Here is a 20808-nt window from a genome sequence, read left to right as displayed (position 1 = left end):
TTCTTCTACGGTACAGAGCGCATGTGCACGACGACACGAGGACGAACGAACGGGGGGCATCCGCTATGACGTGTTATGATTGAAAAATAGAGCGCGGCTTGGGCAACGACACTAAGGAAGAACGACGGGACAAGCGCTGACTTGCAAGTAACATTTAATGAACCAGCGTCTCATATTTATACATGTATCATTTGGAGCATGTATTATTAGGAGAGTCTTTGTCGTTCCAAGCAAGTGTGCCACCATACGAAGAACGCTAGAATTGTTTCTTTTTTTTTTTGTGTGGCCAATGTTGGCTAAGTGGGTAAGGTTGGCTTGACGAACGTGCGCTCGAGGAACGCGGCGAGCGCTCGAGATGTTTTTGTAAATATTGGCCAATCTGCCTAACAAGGTTATGCTTAGCTTGATGAACGTGCGCTTAAGGCACGCTTGCGCGAGCGCTCTCCATTTTCTTGGTGTTTTTTTTTCCGGAAAACATACGAAAACGATTGGCTCAACAGCTTCGCCGTTAAAAATATTATTAGTGCGTTTGTTAAATCCATTTTAGCATTGTAGTGGTACAATGAAATGGAACCAGATCACACTACAAAATCCTAGTCATGTTTTATAGTAGTGGCTCGGGTAGGTTGCGGCCAGGCCCACAAACCAATTCCTTCACCTTCATAAGGGTTGGACGAGAGTGTTGCTGGCCGCTATTTCATCTGTTTTGCTTATCATCTTGATAAATTGTTTGAATCTCTCTTTAAAATTGGCATCGTTATTATAGGGACAACGCAATATAAGGACTTAACCTAGCTTGCATTTTGTTTTTATAGTCCTTTTAATGGTACCAAAGCTTCCTGAATAGTTTCTCATGGCACGTTTCTCCTGTAATGAAAACTAGCATGTCTGGAGTAGTTTTACCACGGCAGTTCTTTTTCAGTGCTTAGTTCGCATTTAGTTTAAGCTATTGAGTTTGTCGCATTCCTTTGAGTTAATTGTATAAGCATTCACTTTATTTTTTTGCACTCGTTTTGAAAAATGTAAAAATCCCTTCACTAGCAGATGTCAGAACGGAGAAAACGCTGAGCAAATGAACAAGTAAAAGAGATGGCCCGTCTTTGTCGCCATGAAATGACAACCAGCGAAGATGCTAGCGGAGCGATTCTACAGGCGGAACTTGAGGCTTGTAAAATGAGAACCCAAGAAAAGAATCAGCCAATATGCAGGGGCAGCGAGTATCATAGACGGAACCTGAGACGTGCAGCGATAGTGACATAACGCCGGAAACCACGCTACCGCAAGTGCGCAGGGCATCTTGTTGCATAGTTTCAGAGTGATTATATTTCCTCCTTTTTATCTTGCGGAGAGTAGCATGGCCGCCTTTCGTTGCGTCGACCTTGTCCACAGCCATATCTATGCTAGTAGAAGCGTCTTTTTACATTTCGGTAGTATAAGGCAAAGTTCTGTCTTCGAGACATGCAGAGGTTCCCGCGTCGACAGCTTGACCGCGCGATAGTGCAGTAGAGTGTAGCACAAGATAAAGGCCAAGGTACAGTAGTTGGACGCAAGCTAGGAAGCATAGGCATGCGGCTGCTGTTGGCGTTTCTCTTCATCGTGCGATTGGAGGAACCTGAGACTTGCAGCGATAGCGGCATAACGCCGGAAACCACGCTATCGCAAGTGCGCAGGGCATCTTGTTGCATAGTTTCGGAGTGATTATATTTCCTCCTTTTTATCTCGCGAAGGGTAGAATGGCCGCCTTTCGTTACGTCGACCTTGTCCACAGCCATATCTATGTGAGTACAAGCGTCTTTATAAGGCAAAGTTCTGTCTTCGAGACATGGAGAGGTTCCCGCGTCGACAGCTTGACCGTGCGACAGTGCAGTAGAGTGTAGCACAAGATAAGAACCAGGGTACAGTAGTTGGACGCAAGCTAGGAAGCATAGGCATGCGGCTGCTGTTGGCGTTTCTCTTCACCGCCATACAAGGTAAGATCCGCAGCTCTGTCCCATTTTCCAAGATTGACACTTTGGAACACATTCCCCTTTTTTCATTTTTTTTTTCTTTTTCGCGCCTTTCAAAAAGCGAAATCAAACAATGCATTCAAAGCTTAGAATTCATGCATCTCGTTGGCCGTTTCCTCCGGATTGTAGAAAAGGCTTTCAAAGAATACGCCAGAAACTTTAAATACGTTCCTTTTTTGCATTTTTAGTCGCCTGTATCTGAACGAATTAAAACACGTAATTACAACACGACTTTAAACATTTTAAAACTGAAAGTTTAATGAGTTATTTCTGCGTAGAAGAACGCAAAGAAGCGTGACCATAGATACGCCATAGTTAGTCAGCGCAAGTTGAGCGGGCTAACTACTGCATAACTGAACGAACTAAGCCGCACCTACCGGAGAAGTATGAAATACCTCATAACCGTTCTTCATGGTGCTAATTTCGCATGCGATTTCGCACCTATGGCAGCGCTCGTGAGGCCGAACAATCTATTCTCGTTGCTGTGTCAACTTGCCACATGTTTGGAATGGCCTAACGTCTCATGTGAACTCCGCTTGGCATTTGGCCCTATGTCGCAGAAGTGAAAATAGAAAAATATATCGTTTTTGCCTCACGAGCGGCGTCGAAGCTGCGAATACGCTGACGAAATTTGCACCGTGTAGAATGTGCTGTACAAAAGAACGTGATAATGTGAGCCAGTCTTACACATACGTGCCACCCTAACTTGTAGAACGAAGGCTTTTTTTTCTGGTTTACGGCTTCTCTTAGCAATAGGCACTGAAATTTATATTGCATGCTGTCTGCAGGCCCGACGTTATCAAACCAAACATCGCAAACGCCAGTAATTTTTTGAGGCTGGTTCACGCTGATGAGATCGCGTTTCCGTTGTCTCGTCCCAAGTTGAGAAGAGAACCTTTTACCAAGTATGTAAATGTAGATTGAAAAGGAATTTCTCTGTTTGGATACTTAAATTTAGGAATATGATAAAATGGCGTTGAGTAGTTGAACTGTCATTACAAGATGTTCATACAGGATTATCGAAACAACGGACGTGTGCCTACACATTTATATTGAAGTCGGAAGGTTGTTTTCTTTTTGTGCGGTTCGGCCGTCATTAACTAATTCCCCCCCCCAGGACTTTATGTTCGTTGTTCACTAAAAACAATTTCAATCCTTTTGGAACATTATTTCGGTGCAAAATGATAGGTCAAAACGATAAGCGTCGAATGGCCGACATCATCACCTGTTCTCAGTGATGCACAAAGGGCGGTATGTTGTGAACGATACAGTGGTTCCCGTTTGAATTTTTTTTTGCACATATCCACACACGAAGTTTACTACACAGAATAAAAAAAAATTGCTAAAAAACATACAGGTGAGACCTGACTGTATGGAGGTGCTATTACTACGTAAAACTAAATGCTTTGCGTTGCCTGCACCTCAGTTATGAACGGACTCCGAATTCATTTTCAAAAGTCCCATGCTAGGAATACAAACTTAGTCACTAGAAGAACTGTCGCGAACACATCGCAATTTCAATGCAAAGGGTCGTAGATGGGGTGCAACATGGGAAAATATTAGTATGAAACTAAAATTGGCTGTTTAAGTCGCTACCTTTTAATGAATGCCAGCTCATTTCTTTTGCTTGTGGCGGCTGCTGCACTTAGCTATTGAATAGTATGGTTTAGACGAAGTGTCTGATATCTTGCGCATTTTGTCGTTCTTTTCTTTTTTTTTTTCACAACCAGCCACTGCGGGAAACGAGCTAGATGAACCAATGGCCTGTTATGGTAAACTTGTGCCTCCTGAAAAGATCTGCGATGACGACGGTGACTGTGTCCCACCTGACTACCCGCATCATGGACATTCACGTGCGTTTTTACTTACTTGTTATTTCATCTAGTCTAGGATCCGCTGTTGTCATAGAGTAAAATGACGGAAGAAGTCATGAGCGAATTCGCGGTTAACCTGCACATTTTGTGTAAATTGAACGCGACGACAAGATGGACACAAGATGGACCCGGCCAAGTTTTCGAGACAAGTTTTCGAGACAAGATGGACCCGGCCCGGTATTCTCGTGGTTGTCTGTTTTATAAACGTCCTTTTTGTGTCCGTTTTATTGTGACGTACTTCCAGTTGTAGGTGGGCTTTGGGTTGACATTTGGGGAACTGTTCTTGTAAACAGATTTTTAAAGGACAAACCTTTTTCAAACTATCTTTTTTGTGTGTTTATGTTCTGCCAGCGAACCCACAACAAGGCGATGAAAAATCGTCTGCTCCAAATCGTATGCTAAGAGAAGCCGCGGCTCATAGCTCCACCGTGCTTGCATGGCGTCACATCCGGGTGTTCGCTTTTAGCCAACCAAGGCTTGCTCAAACCGGGCACTTCTGAAACGGAGACAAAACGGACAAACCACGAGAATACCGCCCCCGGTGTGGCTACGTGAGTACTCTGTCAATCCCATGGTTTCCCTTTTATGAAATGAGCTCGAGTGACCATTGCATGCTTCAAAACAAATCCGGCGCATGACAGCAGTGCACATCACTTTATTCAAAAATTGCATCTGTGATCAGGCACTGCGCAATGCAGACCGTACTATTTTGAGCAGCCTGTACACGCTCATCTTAATGTGCAACATTCTGTGTCGAGTACCCCGCCAGTTAGGGCTCTGTAACGCCTTGAATTTGCACAAACTTGTACAATAGGTGGAATTACCACGTTTAGTCGCCATAATTGCGTAAATAAGGGTGTTTGGTCGAAGAAAATTTTCAAGAACGAGAAAATTCAAGAAATAGAAAAAAAATAAATACATCACGAAAATGAACAGAAAAAATAAAAACATGCCTCCTCCAAAAGCCAAGAAAAGAACGTTTGAAAATACGGATCGAAAAATAGCGACAATCAACCAACCGGGGGACGCCCTGAATTTCCCCCAAAATACTTAGGCGCCAGTAATAACCCGCTTAATCGTTATGATGGCGTAAAAGGAGATTTGGTTGAACAGCATCCGAAAAGCCAAGAAGCCTAAAAAGAAAAAGAAAAACTTACAAAAATGAACTGACGAAATCAAAAACATGCCTGTTATAATCTCCTAAACACGAGGGCCAAATTTAAAAATCCCGTAAATGAGCGTTAGAAATACGAATAAAAATGCGGAGAAAATTAGCCAACCATGCAACGCCTCGCATTTCTTCAAAAATGCATAATTGGCGGACTGGAACATTTTGGAAACATCTCTTATCAAAATTACTATATTTTGGACAGACTCCCGCATCACTCTGCATTTTATTACAGGTTATCGGTCATAACGTAAGGAATCTGTCAAAAAAAGTCACCGGAATTCATAAACTCACGGCTAAGACATAGTGGCGCAATTGTTCCAGAAACCGCAATCCCTCGGATCACTTCATGCGCGTGGTATGATCGCAATTTTTAAAACTGATGCACAACCGTGGCATGGCCCCACGTGGTTACTGCAAGGGCTTCCAGAGCGGCCTATGGAAGTCTCGGAAATTGTTTTGAAAAGCGTCGACGGAGAAAAGGCAAAACGCGTGCAAGTCTTCTTTGTGAGAACTGTGAATCCCACCTTGGACTTGGTACCGTATTCCAGTGTGTGTCGCATTCTTCGGCACATGGCTTGGATGCCATGATTCATCAACATTGCAAAAATGTTGCCACCGAGACATCCACATCTATTTTAGCGGAAGAGATTCAGGACCTGGAAGTGTACTGGATCCCAGTTGTTCAACAAGACAGTTACGGTGAGCAACTCGAGCGGCTCTGGAATCAAGCTGCTCTCGAAGGCCGATAAAGCTTCGGCAGCTCAGTCCTTTCCCGTATTCAGGAGGATTGATGCGTGTGCAGAGCAGGCTAGAGCTTTCGCAAGAAGGGGATGAATTGGCAATCACCCTCTTTTACTGCCACCTTCTCACCCGTTTGCCACTCGTTTGTCAAGGGTTTGCCACCAGCGAACCCTTCATTACTGGACTCAAGGCACACTGGCCGAGCTACGACCAAGGTTCTAGATCTAGCGCGGTACACAAATAGGAAAAAAATAGCAGTGGCTTAGCTCGACTATGCCAGGATATACGTAGCGGGAGCTAAGGTTCACCAGGTTATTCTTAGCTCTTCCTGGTTGTCTAGGATTAGCTTATCATGCTTACTGCTGCTTCAATGACACACACACGGTATACGCATTATGTGACACACGTATATTTATATCAAGCGGCTCGGGGGCAGCGTCACTAATCGCCCCAGGGCTAAGATGGTTCCACAGGCGCACGCCGGTGTTACTGCGACGCACGAGCCATCGGTTCCACATCCGGCCACCCCTCGCATGATCAAGTGGACCGGGCCACCACGTGTGGAAGGGAGGTCGGCGAAGACGCTGGGCGCGTAGGGTGTGCGACAGACACCGGGCAGCGAGCAATGTTCTGTGCGCCGTGTTACGTCACTGCTCCTTGCACATGCGCAGCACGGCTCTCCAGAAGCCACGCCAAACTGCTCAACCTCAGCCAGTGTAGCTCACGCTATAAAAAAGGACATCGGCAGATGCAATGACTGCGTAAGGGCACGTTCAAAGACAGCTGGCCCCTTTCAATAAGATGGAACAAAGCATAGCTGGTCGACCTCTTCAATTCGCTTGAAATTTTTTACCTCATTCCCGCATGTATGTAATGTGCGGATTCACAAATATTTTCGGCGGAAAAAATTTTGGCCGACTGAAAAAAAATGTGGAACCCACCCGCGTGGACCCCGGCCGCTACCTGCCCATGCACCGCGGCCAAGTTTAGCGACGTCTACCAAAAAATATACTAATCAGGCGGAAATGGTAATTTTTATGCGTAATCTACGCTTGGTGTACATTTTGCGCCCAAAATATCATTGGCTAAAGAAAACATATTTTTTGTAATAAATGTCTAAATCCTGCTCAGAGCGCATTTTGTTTTGTACTTTGCGCACCAGTATTATCGTAAGTAATAGAGCTAGAGCGGTCAAATTTGAATGAGGGCTGCTCCTGGCAAGCACAAATAAGGGCTGTAAATATTGCGTCTGTGCAAACTATGGTTAAAACGTAAATGGCGCACAAGTGTGAAGAAAAAACTAAAACACTCCTAGTTCAGAGGCTTAAAAAACACTTCTTCGATTTTTCTGAAATTCTCCCCAGATGTTAACCTGTGAATGTACTTCAGTGATAATTAAAAACATGTTGCATCATTTTGTTCCTCACGCGCCTACAGCGCGAGAAAAAAGCATGGTCGGCCAGGTCTTCACAAGATCCTGAGACACGAAACAGTGAGAGCAACTTCCAGTGAATGTGCAGACATTTGATAATTTATTTGTACTAAAGGCAAACGATTACTTATTGATAGTATTACAGAGAATTCAGAAGCGAAACTGAAATTTTTATGTATATTTTGGAACGAAAATAAACAATCTGCGCACCGCTAAACATGTACTCTTCGAAGAAAAAACGGAGGAACTCCTGATTCACGCGCATTTAAAAAAAAACGCTTCTTCGAGTTTTATGAAGCTTTCCACAGATATTTTCCTCCTAATTTACTTTCGTGAGCATTAAAAAACTCGCACCATTTTGATCACTGAAAAGCAAAAGAGCCTTGTCAAGCATGCTCGTCACAAGGAGCTGAGACATAAAACGACGATTGTGACTTTCTGCAGATTTCCTTTAATTATTTTGTTGAAAGGGCAGAATATCTTCTGAGATAAGGAGAATAGAATAGCCAAGTGACATTAACGAGTCAACGTTTGACATGACAGCGTTCCATCGGCACCCCATTAATACCGTGCAGCTACTAGCTGTTTATTTACACGTTGCTTGCTGCATCAATGTTCACAGTTTCCTCAAAGGGGCACAAACAGTCCGCGCTGCGTATAGTTCGCATATATCTGCTTCTGATGACTTCCTTAAACGCCACACGTGCCAGGACTGTATGCCGGGAAATGCACGCACTGTTCGCCATTCTTCCTTTTTGGTTCGCGATAGCTGGAAAATTCGTTCCCCTCGAGGTATATGAAGTGAACGCCCTTGATCTTCTCAGACAACACAGTTACCATGTCTTTTGCCGTCTGAATCGCATTTCTTAGTGGTTCTCTTAGGTTGTAAAGTGTCGCCTGGTGTTGGACGATTCCTCGGCATTTTTTCCGAGCCCTGTTGCGGAGAATATCCATTGCGTTTCAGGCATGTCGCTCTTTCGCAACTCATGAAGCTGGTACCTGTTTTTAAAGTGACTGGCAGCTCCGTCACTCACATAAGTCACCTTGGAGTACAGTGGGAGATTGTCGTCTACCCACAGCCTGATTTTTTCTAAAGCCAAGCAGGCATGCGCAGAGTCATGGCAGACGTCATCGCTTGCAACCACAAAACTATGACTGTTTTTTCGGGTCGTCACCACACAAGTGAATATCGATATTTGGGTTTTATGCCAGTGGTAGCTTTGTACCTCGTCGGGAAGGATGACAGTCCAATTTTCGGCAAAATCAAAGTGAAACACCACGCTTCCTCGCTGTTCGCACTTCTTTTCATTGTGGATGGCAGCTCCCTGGGTCTTTCAGATGTGATTGTGCACGATCCATGTAGCCAGTGATATTTTGGTGGAATACAGAAGCGCTCAAAAAACAAGGACGAAGGAAGAAGTAGACAGCACGGCGCTTCTGTCGTGCTGTCTACTTCTTCCTTCGTCCTTGTTTTTTGAGTGCTTCTGTATTCCACCAAAATGAACACATACCAACTAGCCCAACTTTCCGTTCTTCTGTAGCCAGTGATAGTCGGAGTCCCCTCAGGAATGCTGAAGGGTCAAGGGTCTCCTTCACAAGGTCGCCGGACTCCCACGTGGCAACCACAATGTCTTGTTCTTCGGGGATATTTAGTGTTTCGAGCGTCAGAGACTCTCCTTTTGGGCACTTTTCGCACTCCCCTAAGAAGCAGTGGTCTGATGCCGGAGTGCAGAGGAATGCAGCGATCAATCCACTGGCATCTATTTTTGAGTTGCTAGCGTTTTCCACAGCGGCAACAAAGAGTTCGTAGTTAGCGCAGTAGACGCAGACATACACTTTTGGCTGAGGACTACATTTGACCCAACGAGGCCGCAACGAGTAAAACTTTGTTAGCCCAATGCTTGAGCCAGGATTTCGTTCCTAGTAAATGCGGAACGCTTCTCGAATTGATCGTGTCAAGAAGCGTTTCGTGACAACAGTTTTTTCTCCGTCACGCACAACCAAGATGACGTCTTTCGTATTCGGACTTTGTCTCGAACACTCCAGCTCCTCTTTCGTGAAGTACTCACATGCCGTGGATATGCAGTCCTGACTCACCCTTTGCCTCGTGTATGGGTCCGGCTGATACCATACGCCGTGCTTTTCCCTCAACTTCTGGGACTTGTTGATCAGGTGCATAGAAGCTTCCGGAATGATCTTTTGTACTTCGTTCTTTTTGAGGAATGACGGCAGCAACGTGAGCAGCTGGCAACGCTCCCTGGAGGATGTAGCAGTTACAAAAGCTTGTCGAGTTGTGGTTGAACTCGGCGCAGGTGGAGCACTTTTTCTCTGTTGAGCTATATGCAGTCTGCCCATTATATGCGGCGTCCAGGCTCGAGCGCACTTTTTTGGTCACAGACTGCTCCAATTCCCTTTGTTTTCGTTTGGCATAAGCTGGTCTGTCCCGTTTTCTCACTGCACTTGGCGGTTTCAGTGGAGACACTTCAGGAACAAGTACGCCAAGGTTTAGGTGCGCCACAGCTTCCTCGGCAGTCACAAAAATGTCGGCGTCAGGCTCAGACGTTTGCCGAGGAATTTCTTTAGTAAACTGCATGAAGCAGTGCTGACACAAGTAATCATCTTCACTCACTTTCTTGAAGTTGTCCCGGCCCAAAAGGCGTTTCAGGGCGCTGGTGTCCAGGTCTTTAACACTGCGAAAGTTTCGTTTCTTCAAAAATTCTCATAAAAATTTCAGTTTCGCTTCTGAATTCTCTGTGATACTATCAATAAGTAATCGTTTGCCTCTGGTACAAAAAATTATCAAATTTCTGCACATTCACTGGAAGTTGCTCTCACTGTTTCGTGTCTCAGGATCTTGTTTCGGGATCTTGTCTAAGGATCTCAGGATCTCAGGATCTTGTCTCAGGATCGTGTTTCGTGTCTCAGTATCTTGTGAAGGCCTGGCCGACCAGGCTTTTTTCTCGCGCTGTAGGCGCGTGAGGAACAAAATGATGCAACATGTTTTTAATAATCATTGAAGTACATTCACAGGTTAACATCTGGGGAGAACTTCAGCAAAATCCAAGAAGTGTTACTTTTTTAATAAGCCTCTGAACACGGAGTGTTTTAGTTTTTTCTTCACACTTGTGCGCCATTTACTTTTTAACCGTAGTGTGCATAGACACGATATTTACAGCCCTTATTTGGGCTTGCCAGGAGCAGCCCTCACTCACATTTAAAGGATCTAGCTCCATTACTTACGATAATACTGGTCCGCAAAGTACAGAACAAAATGCGCTCTGAGCAAGGTTTGGACATGTATTACAAAACATATATGTTTTTCTAGCCAACGATATTTTGGGCGCGAAATGTAAACCAGGCGTAGATTACGCATAAAAATTACCATTCCCGCCTGATTAGTATATTTTTTGGTAGACGTCGCTAAACTTGGCCACGGCGCATGGGCAGGTAGCGGCCGGGGTCCAAGCGGGTGGGTTCTAAATTTTTTTTCAGTCGGCCAAAATTTTTTCCGCCGAAAATATTTGTAAATCCGCACATTACATACATGCGGGAATGAGGTAAAAACTTTCAAGTGAATTGAAGAGGTCGACCAGCCATGCTTTGTTCCATCTTATCTGAAAGGGGCCAGCTAGCGCACCTGTGTCCCCGTCATACCTGGTGATACAGTGCGCCGCTCGGACCCCTTCAACGTAGTAGGGATAGACTTCGGTGGAACCCTCCGTAATCGCACTGAAGGTTCACCGGCGAAAGTTTACACTGCCTTGTTTTAATGGGCAGTTACGGAAGCCCTGAATTTGGAGCTGTTTTAAAGACTTTCGAGTGAAGCGTTTCTTCTAGCCCTCCGAACATTCACGTCTCGCCGAGGACTCCCGGCTGTCATCTGCACGGACAACGAACGTTCAAAAAGTCATTCAACGGTATTGCATCGTTAGGATGGATGGATGGAGGCAACTTTATAGATAGCCTGCAGTTAGATGCCCTAGAGAGTCGCGACGCCGGCCTCTACGTCATCCTGGCGCGGTCCTCTGCTCGGCGTCGGCTTCTGTTTCCGCGGTTCGTCGCCCGTGAAGGCGCCTTCCCGTCGTTTTCGTTCGACTTCTTCCTTTCGAGAGCCTCCAGGACCTGCTGGACAGCCCATGACTGTTCTTCTTGGTCGTAGCTCGCCATCGCTGCTTCTAAGACGTTCATTGACGAAACGTTTCCAGATTATTGCGCTGAAACATGCGTGCAAATGAAGTTAATTAAATGCAGAGCATTTTAGTAACTCACGATGTCACCCGCGTTGGCGTCCGTAGTCCGCATCACTACGTAGTCCGCACCCTACACTATATAAAGAAATAATACCTTCCGGCGCCAGGTTTCGATCCCACGACTCTGCGGGCGGAACGCAAGGTACACGGCACTTTACCGACTGCTCCACGGAGCCGACACAGAATGGAAGGTTACGCACGCGCCTTATATCCTTGACTCATTCAACCGTCGGCCACAGGTGCGACCTCTCCCCCGCGTCCTCCTCGCCTTCTCTCCGCTCGCAACACCCTCTCTCGCCGCGTTCGGTTCGCGTTCATGTGGTGGCGCGATTTCGGCGCTATAACCCTCTCTCGCGAAGGGCATTGGATTGGATTCGATTGGATTGGATTGGCTTGGCTTGGCTTGGCTTGGCTTGCCTTGGATTTGGATTGGGTTGGATTAAAGTGGATTGTGTTGGATTGTGTTGCGTCATAGCCGCGCCACGTTGCGTCGTAGCCTCTCCACGTTGCGTAATAGCCGCGGCAGGGGGTTCACGGCACGTTTCACGTTTCACCATCGACTTCATCGACAATGTCTACGCTGGAAGACAACAATTACAACAACAACAACCAATACGTAATCCATAAGACTGGCAGGCACGCCCCCCGCGGAAATGCTCTGCATTTGATCGTGCCCCTCGCGAGGGGGATGTTTTGATTTTTTTTAGAAAGAGCGCCATGGTGGGCGGATTTTGGCAGCGTATGGTGCGTGCTGGGAAATAAATGTTGCTTCCTCTGAATCCTGGGGTAAGCTGCGCTGACGGCTGATGGACTGATGACTCTACAGTCACAACGGAAAATGATTGGCAAGGGCGACTCATGACCGGATCAGAAAAATCGCTACACGCGGCGCTGTATTGTTCCCGATCGCGCATATAGGGAGAGTGGCAAACACATTCTACTCTCTAATGAAGGGGTAGTAGTAGTAGAAACTTCTATTTTGCCCGTGATGGGATTAAAAAGGAAAGGGACGAATGAGAAGGTGCCTAATGAAGGGGTGGGCGGCGGAAAGCACTCCAACAAACAGCTTACATTTGAAACGATCGATTGCCCGTTTCTTATCGGTAAAATCACGCCCCAACGTACTGCGTATTTCCGTTTTTAGCTGTCGTTGGGGGCAGCGGTATTTCATTTATCGCAGTTTAATCGGAGAGCCAACATTTCGCCGGCCACCCCTTTTTTGTAGATTAGAATGTGTTCGCCACTCTGGCTATATACACGATCGGGAACAATAGCGCCGCGTGACGCGATTTTTCTGCTCGGATAACCAGTCACCTGCGCCAATCTTTCGCCGTTGCGACTGTACTTTGAGGCAGAGTCGGTGATTAATTCTCGTCTGCTCACGTACCTTTCTGCAGCACCTACCGATACAGAGGTGTTCACGCCCGCCCACTTCTTAATAGAAAGGAGGCTTGTTGCAATTCCTGCGGGCCAATAACAAACAACGCAATCAACAAGAAGCGAAATCACGCGAAGGTGGCTCCACCGTGACCGGCTTGTAGAACACTTCTGGAGGAGATGGACCAAGGGATATCTGTTGCACCTGCAGCCTTTCCACCATTCGAAAGATGGGCCCACCTACGATCTAAAATAGGAGGTATGGTGCTTGTGCACAGAGAAAAATCTCCTCGACCGATGTGCAAGACTAGTCAGGTTATAGAAGTTATCATGGGACGCGACCAAAATGTTTGAGCCTGCATTCTGAGGTTTCCTAGTGGCGCTACACTGCGACGACCGGTGCAGTTACCGGACCCAATAGAGCTTACTGCAGCGTAGAAGAAGATTACAACCATCAGTGCTGGGGCCGGAAGGATGTTTATCATTACCATGAACTGTGATCTCTTTTGAAAGTGGCGCCCGCGTGCGGGGTCAGCACGTGGAAAAAGTGCCAGAACCTCGACCCGACGGTACGCGGAGGAGACAGAGGAAGAAGGGCAAGCAGAAAGAAGATTCTCATTCGTCATGTTAAAATTTATTATGCCCTGTATTTAATGCACCTGCAGTTTGCATTTCTTGCTTTTTGTTCGCCTTTGAGATTCTTCAACATCCAGGCTTTTCTTTCCCGCCCGCCTCTCATGCTCCTTCCTCCCGCTTTATCCTCCCACGAGAGATAAATGTAGAGGTTTACCCAAGTCAATTCAATTTTACCGCGATTATGATGATGCTTACCGGCTTCTTCTTTGTAACGGGGTGGCGTTGCACAGCGACCTTAGTCGTAACGCCACTGTACAATCGCTTCGCAAAAAAACCTTTATGGAATTTTTGTGCTAGTCTGACTTCTATGTTCGCATGTCTTCCCAGATTGTTCTCTGCTCTTTTCCCACCAACATTCTAACCTTTTACTAACCTCTACTGCTGTCCAATTCACTTTTCCATTAACCTTAAAGTCAAGGGCTTCCGGTTGCTGGATGTCTTCCTCACTGGGAACTGGACGGACACCTTTGTGCTCCGTTACAATATGGCCAATTGCTTCTGCCCCTCTGCCGCAACCTGCGCACAATTCACACTGCACCGGCTCGCGGATAAGCGTTTTAGTCCGCAAGCAACCCGCCCGGGCTTCGAAAAGCAATTCACTCCCTTTGGTATTATCAAAGAACATTTCCCTCGTGATCTCCCGCTTCCCGATTCTGTATATATCTAAGGACTTCCTTGCGTCCATCCCATTTTTCCAGGTCGTTGCCTCTGATTCTTTTTTTTTATTCGCATTTTTGCCATGCGGCATATAAAGAAAAGATAAGGCATTAGGTGGAATAAAGAGAACGGGTACAAAAGCACAGGTGGCCAGGAAATTGATGACCCTGTACAAGTCTGAGTACGGTCTCGTGTAAAAAGTTCAGCAGCGACCTGCAGTAGCGGTCTTCGTGCACCCAGCGGTTGAAGTCCCCCGGTTTATCCCACCGAAGACCAACCACTCTTAGCGCACTGTCCCGAGCTGTTCTGGTCCCTGTGCACGCCCACAAGACATGATTGACATCCGCTTCAGCTGCCGAATCCGGACACTTGGGACATGTTCCTGGGTCTTCTGGCGCGGGTCTCCAAGTCCAGGTGACTGAAGGTGTGAGAGCCACCCCAGCCCGAAGCCTCCTCAGAGAAACTTCCTCCACCCGGGAAAGATTAGGGGGGAGAGAGCAGACACACGGAGGAATTAGGGCACGTGTGTCCCTTCTCAGAAGAGATTTCATGGCTAAAAGGCGGGAGCGTGGATCACTCGGAAGAGGGCTGGGGGCGGATTCAGATTCAGGTGGGGCCGGAGAGTGCGAAAGATTGTCCGCTAATTGGTTGAAAAAATTGTTACCGTGCCCCTGTACCCAATGTACGCGTACCATTAGCTGTGCTGTCATGTGGAGGCTGTGAATATGCTGGCAAATCAGATGAGTCTTTTTCACTTGCTTTAGGTGCTTCACAGCACTGAATGAAGTGAAAGAATCAGAGACTGAGTACATACACAGACTCAGCCTCTGATTCTTTCACTTCATTTTTATTACCTTGGTCATTTCCCCTGCGCTGCCAGGTTTCATATACTATGTCCTTAGCCTTCTGGTTCTTTTCCTCCATTGTGTATCCTCGATTTTCATGTAAAAATACTATAGCACTCTAACCGCCCATCTTTGGTCATAAATATTTCTAAGTCTTTCTTCAAAACATACTTTTCTCTGTTCTTTTCTTACTTCAAAGGAGGCTCAACTCAAGTCTCCCTGTCCTGCCTCAAAAATCAGACCTCCCGACTTTGCTGTGCTAAACTCTAACCCCAGTTCAGCGGCTGCTTCCCCGCATATAGTTGTGTGCTGTTGCAGACACTGTTCGCTATCTGCTAGTAGTACTATGCCATCTTCATATATTAGTCCAAGGATACGCTGTTACACTTCGTACCCTTTGCGGCTATAGCACAGATTTTACTGGCCTCATGCTTTCTTTCTAGTCTTGCCACGTACAGCATGAACAGCAACGGCGACAGAGGACAACCCTGCTTTAAACCTGTATTTGTGACTACCGATTCGGTGCACTTTAAGTCCTCCCAGGTAATTTGCACCGTGTTCCCCTTCTCTCGCGGTATCTGCTGGAAGCTTTCAGCATTGAAATTAAAATTTGTTTATTGTGAAGTTTCCACAAGTACAAAATACAAACAACAACATCTGGGTCCTTAGCCTTCTGCTAGCTCTGAACCCTATCAAAACATAGAGGTTGACATAGGGGAGTATCGGCACGAATACAACAGTTGAAAGGAAAAAAGGTATAAAGGTAAAGGCAGCCTGTGAGCATAACAGCACAAACAATATCGCAACAATTGAACCAGAAAAATTCAGAATAAAGAGTTAAAGCACGACCATGTAAAAACACTTCATCAACATATTTCAATAGCCAGGAAATAACACAAGGAAATACAGGGAATAATACAAGATTATCGCTTGGGTAGCAATACATAAATATGATCAGCGGTCTGTATCATGACAGAGAGGGTTATTTAAGGACAGGGAAAATAAAAAATAAGCTTTCAAATAGGCCCTGACATTGGAAGCACGTTGATTTGAAGACAAAACAACTCCACAAGGAAGCTCGTTACATTGCTTCACACCAGTATACTGCCATTGTCGATGACCGCATACGTTTTGTTACTGTTACTTTTACTGTTGTTACGGTTACTGTTAACCTTTTGTTACTGTTCGACTTCTTGGAATGCCGCGAGAGGTCTAGGGTCCGGCGCGATCGCTTTTTGTATTTTTATGTAAAAACATCGTTTTCAACGCGCATTTCTCTATTTTCTATCGCAAATAAGTACACTGAAAATACCACTTGTGTATTGATTTTCTACCTCAAATGCGCCTACTGTTTTCAGTTTGCTGAACAATGTTGACAAGTGTCAAGCGTGTTTCCACATTTAATGCTTTGAAAAAAAAAATGCCTATATAAACTTCCCGTTCAAAAATTCATTTTACCTTTTGACCGGGACGCTGAATCGAGGGACAGGCAGGCGTGCAGACAGACCAACATTTTCGCGTTTGAGTAGCCCAAGAAAGACTCGTCTTTCAAAAGTGGACGCATGCCTGCTTTCTCCGCAACACATGACGTCAAACAACGTCTACTGGTTCCCCTCATACCCAAGACGCTTTCCTCTCTCTCTCTCTCTCCAAGTTACCCATCAGGCCCTTGCCCTTCCCTCTCGTTCCTCCTGTGGCTAACGCAATGGCGATTTTTGTAGCGTAAGCTACACTGGCCGAGGTTGAGCAGTTTCGCGTTGGCCGCGAAGCGCCGTTCTGCGCAAGCGCGAGGAGCATTGAATTGGATCGGATCGGATCGGATTGGATTGGATTGGATTGGCTTTGATTGGATTGGATTGGATTGGCTTTGCTTGGATTGGCTTGAATTGGCTTGGCTTGGCTTGGATTAAATTGTATTGTGTTGGATTGAACTCCAATCCAAATGGAGTACGGGTGTGTAGAGAATCGGGTCTGCACATTCGCCGTCTGCGCATTCCAGAGGAGTGACGTCATCGCCGCGGCAGACGCACTGGCGCCGGCGCGTGCCTAGCTGTGTGCCTCCGTTGCGCAGTAGCTAAGTCTGATGCTGGGCAGGAGCCGCTTGATAGCCGTTTTACGTGGCTCCTGGACAGCAGTGCTGCGCATGCGCGGGGAGCAGTGACTGGACTGGATTGGACTAAACTGGATTGGATAGGATTGGATTGAAAATCGTTTTAGCAGCAGTAAGCGTAATCACCTAATCCTAGACAACCACGAAACCTAAGAATAACCAGCTGAACCTTAGCTCACGCTGCGTATACCGTGGCATAGCCGAGTTAAGCCACTGCTGATTTTCTTAAGTGGATTCAATTTTCCCGCCCTCCCACTGCTCTGGCGCCATGCTTCGCACCTTGGCTCCTTTTTTACTACGTTGCTTTCTTTTTAATTTGCTATTGCAAAATCGATACAGCGCATATTACAAATAAAAAAAGCATGGCTTGTGTTGGCTACGTGTTTTGTGGTGGCTAGCCACTGGAGCGTTGCACAAAGTGGACAAGTATGACTCTGGCCTGCGATTTTAGTAGTTTGTAACGGTCTTGCCTATATACATATTTCACGTTGAATATTCGTTTACACGTTCGGCCAGTTAGCTAAATAGAAACAAAAATGTTCGCGCTTAGGTTGCCAGAGAGAGGGTATCGTCGATAAAAACTGGGGCAAATCCCATGCCTGCCTGTTTCACGGCGTATTCGTGTTAGGGGCTGTAGTTATAGTCGTTAAAAGTACATCTGCCACGCGTTGCTAGACAATTCCGGCCCGAAAAAATACGCAGCTCTCAGAGACATTGGTGCTAAAGAAACCGTATCAAGAGCATAGCGGCCCTGCCAGAAATATTTTTAGGGAAGGGGGGGGGGGGGGTTTACAAGCCGCCAAAAACAAAATAAAAGAAACGATAGCCTTTTGTGATGCAAAGATGGCACCCAATTTTCTTTTTTTATATATCAGCTCAAATAAATGTTTAATGCGTACCATTCCTTGACGAGCATACCCACTGCCAGGACGATGTAACGCCCCGCATTTTCACAAAAATGGAGATTAGGCAGAAGTAACAACTTTAATCGTAAAATACCGTAGATAGAGGTAACTGGCCGTATAGAATTTTGAAAAACCAAAAAACTTAACAGAATGGAAAAAAATTATCAAAAAACGATCTGACAAAATAAAGAAATATGCATCTTATACATCTTCCACGAAAAGAGAAGAATAAACGAAGAAATTCCGCAAGAGAACGTTCAAAATACGAATTAAGAAAATCGAAAATGGCGAACCATGTAGCGCCTTCCATTTCGACAAAAATGGGGATTTGGCGCAAGTAAAACCTTTAGTCGTTATAATAACGCAAAGGGTAATAATTGGCCTGAAAAACCAAGATAAAAATGAGAAAAATAAAATGTTCACCACAACGACCTGAAAAAATAAAAAAAAATACATCTCTGACATCCCAACACAGAAGACTAAAGAACATTGAAAATATAAATAAAAAAGTAGCTTAAAGGACCAACTCTGTAGCGGGCCGCGCATCCCCGGAAAAAAAATGAGGAAAGCTTACACTAAGTCGTAAGACTTGAAGATAGGGAAGCTGTACGCCACCTTCACGACCATGATGATGGGTTAAGTGCACGATTGTTGCCGATTTGCTTCTCCGCTGCTGCAACGACCCATTCTCCATCATTGCTGCTATAAGTGCCAGCTTCCATCATTTTTTTTAACTGGTAATCATTGAACATCACCTTGGAGGTGCGTACACTAATATGTTAACGATTGCGGCGAACACTGGTGTCTTTCTCGTTTCAAGCTAGTGTTGCCACGTTTGCGGCGAACTCTGGATTTTTTATTTCTGAACAATATTGGCAAAACTCTTCAAGTGGTATGCCTGACTTTACAAACGTGCGCCGGGGACGCTGGGCGGTCGCCGCATGTCACGCACACAGGAGCACCCGGCATCTCCTTGGCTTTTTTTAACGGCCCTGTGGTAGTCGCGAGGGACGCGCTCACGCGCGTTCGTCATTTTAGATGCAACGCATCTCATTCACCCGCTTTGTCCCTGCATCCGGCGTTGTCGTCATCGGCGTCCGCTCCTCCCCCATTCTCCTCGCAGTGCCAGCTGCGCTCTCCGCCGCTCACCCCCTCTCCTCTCCGATAGCGAACACTCTCTCACGAGAGGCATTGGATTGGATTGGCTTGGCTTGGCTTGGCTTGGCTTGGCTTGGCTTGGATTGAATTGGATTGGATTGGAACTCTGCGATGCTTCGCATCACCCCAGGGTTCCCCTCGGGAAGATGGTGTAATTTCTAAATATATTTTCTTATTTTTTGTTTTGTTGTTTGTTGTCAGTTTTTTCGTTCACGGTAATATTTGCGCAAAAATACGAGGGCACACAGCACTACTAAGGCAACATTCGTAAAGCAGATTTAGCTTCTCACACGAAACAAACAACACATCTGCGAAAAAGAACGGTAATGTACCTGAACCCTTTCGAATAACTGCAGAAATAAAGAAACGGGCCACTGTTGAAAATTCATCGCTAAACTGCCGAGCGAGACAAAGGAGCGCGATTAAAATTTCGTCGAGTCAATGCACGCAACTTCTGTGAGTACCCCTCTGAACGTTACGTATAATGGTCAGTTCACTGCCGCATACTCAGACGCAAAAGGTAGGAAAGGAGTGCCTCTGTTGTGTTCGGTCCATTCAGCCAAAGCCGCCGGCGGCAGACGGAAAATGCGAAAGGACAGTATCAGTACTGTATACAATATTCCGGCGAAGGTTAGACATCATTCATTTAAAAAGGAAAATCAATCGCCTGAACAAACGGTTCAAAATAAATCGTAATACAAAGCTAAAGGAAGAAATTTCCCAGCTCTCTCGTAAACTTAAAGACCAAATGCAAACAGAGCGGCGTACATTCTACACTTTGCGCTTGAGTAGCATGATTAAAGAATCGCCCTCCAAATTTTGGCGAAGTATACCCCCTAAACACTCGGAAGCTAGCACTTTCATAATAGATAACATATATACCTAGGATCCGACAGAAATCTCGAATACATTTAACGAAAATTTCAAGTCCGTATTTACAGTTGACGACAGAACTACCCCGCCTTTCGATAAATATAGAATGCTGCCATCTCTTGAGGATGTTATAATTACCGAACCCGGTATACTTCATCTACTCCTTAACTTTGATGAAAAAAAATATCCTGGACCTGATGATATACCCAATACTTTTCTAAAAAGATGCGCGGAATGGCGCGACAAATTCCTAGTTATTATTTTTAATTTGTCTCTTTCAACTGGAGTCCTGCCGGAAGATTGGAAAGTGTCCAAAATTAAGCCCCTATTTAAACAAGGGGATAAACAGTCAGTTACGAATTACCGTCCTATAGCTTTAAGCAGCACTTCAGAATCAGAATCACAAAAGGTTTATTGTGCAAAATTCAGATGACATGTGCAAGATATACAGAAAGAGGTCCCATAGTCAGAGACTGTAAGGGGACCTCTTGTACAATGTAGAAGTGAAAAAAAAATTGTAATGTATATAACAGAGAGACAGAACTACAGTAAAATGCAATTGAGACAAATAAAGTAGGAATATACACTTGTAATCTCACAGAAACAATTGAAAACCAAGAATAACACGCTTACTACATAAACAAGTGATTACAGAACGCCACTCACAATGATCAAGAAACAATTAAGAAACAGAAAAACAGGCTAGTTTGTTGACATATGATTTTTTAACTTCGATTTAAGTACATTCAGGGAGCGGGATGCTTTAATGTCAG

General features: G+C 45.5%; 1 protein-coding gene across 1 annotated transcript in view; it reads left to right on the top strand.

Moving 5' to 3' along the window:
* The first annotated feature begins 1790 nt into the window (after positions 1-1790).
* The window catches only part of LOC144141018 (uncharacterized), a 67087-nt gene continuing 48069 nt past the window's right edge, over positions 1791-20808 (top strand). The window contains exons 1-2 of the mRNA XM_077672494.1: positions 1791-1970; positions 3737-3859. Of these exons, the coding sequence (XP_077528620.1) occupies positions 1931-1970; positions 3737-3859 (163 nt within the window). The 5' untranslated portion in view covers positions 1791-1930. The remainder of the gene's footprint in view (positions 1971-3736; positions 3860-20808) is intronic.

Source organism: Haemaphysalis longicornis, unplaced genomic scaffold, assembly GCF_048455015.1.
Source record: "Haemaphysalis longicornis isolate Haplotype H1 unplaced genomic scaffold, Haemaphysalis longicornis Haplotype H1 scaffold_590, whole genome shotgun sequence".
NCBI classification, from domain to species: domain Eukaryota; kingdom Metazoa; phylum Arthropoda; class Arachnida; order Ixodida; family Ixodidae; genus Haemaphysalis; species Haemaphysalis longicornis.
This window is presented reverse-complemented; position numbering and strand designations above follow the sequence as displayed.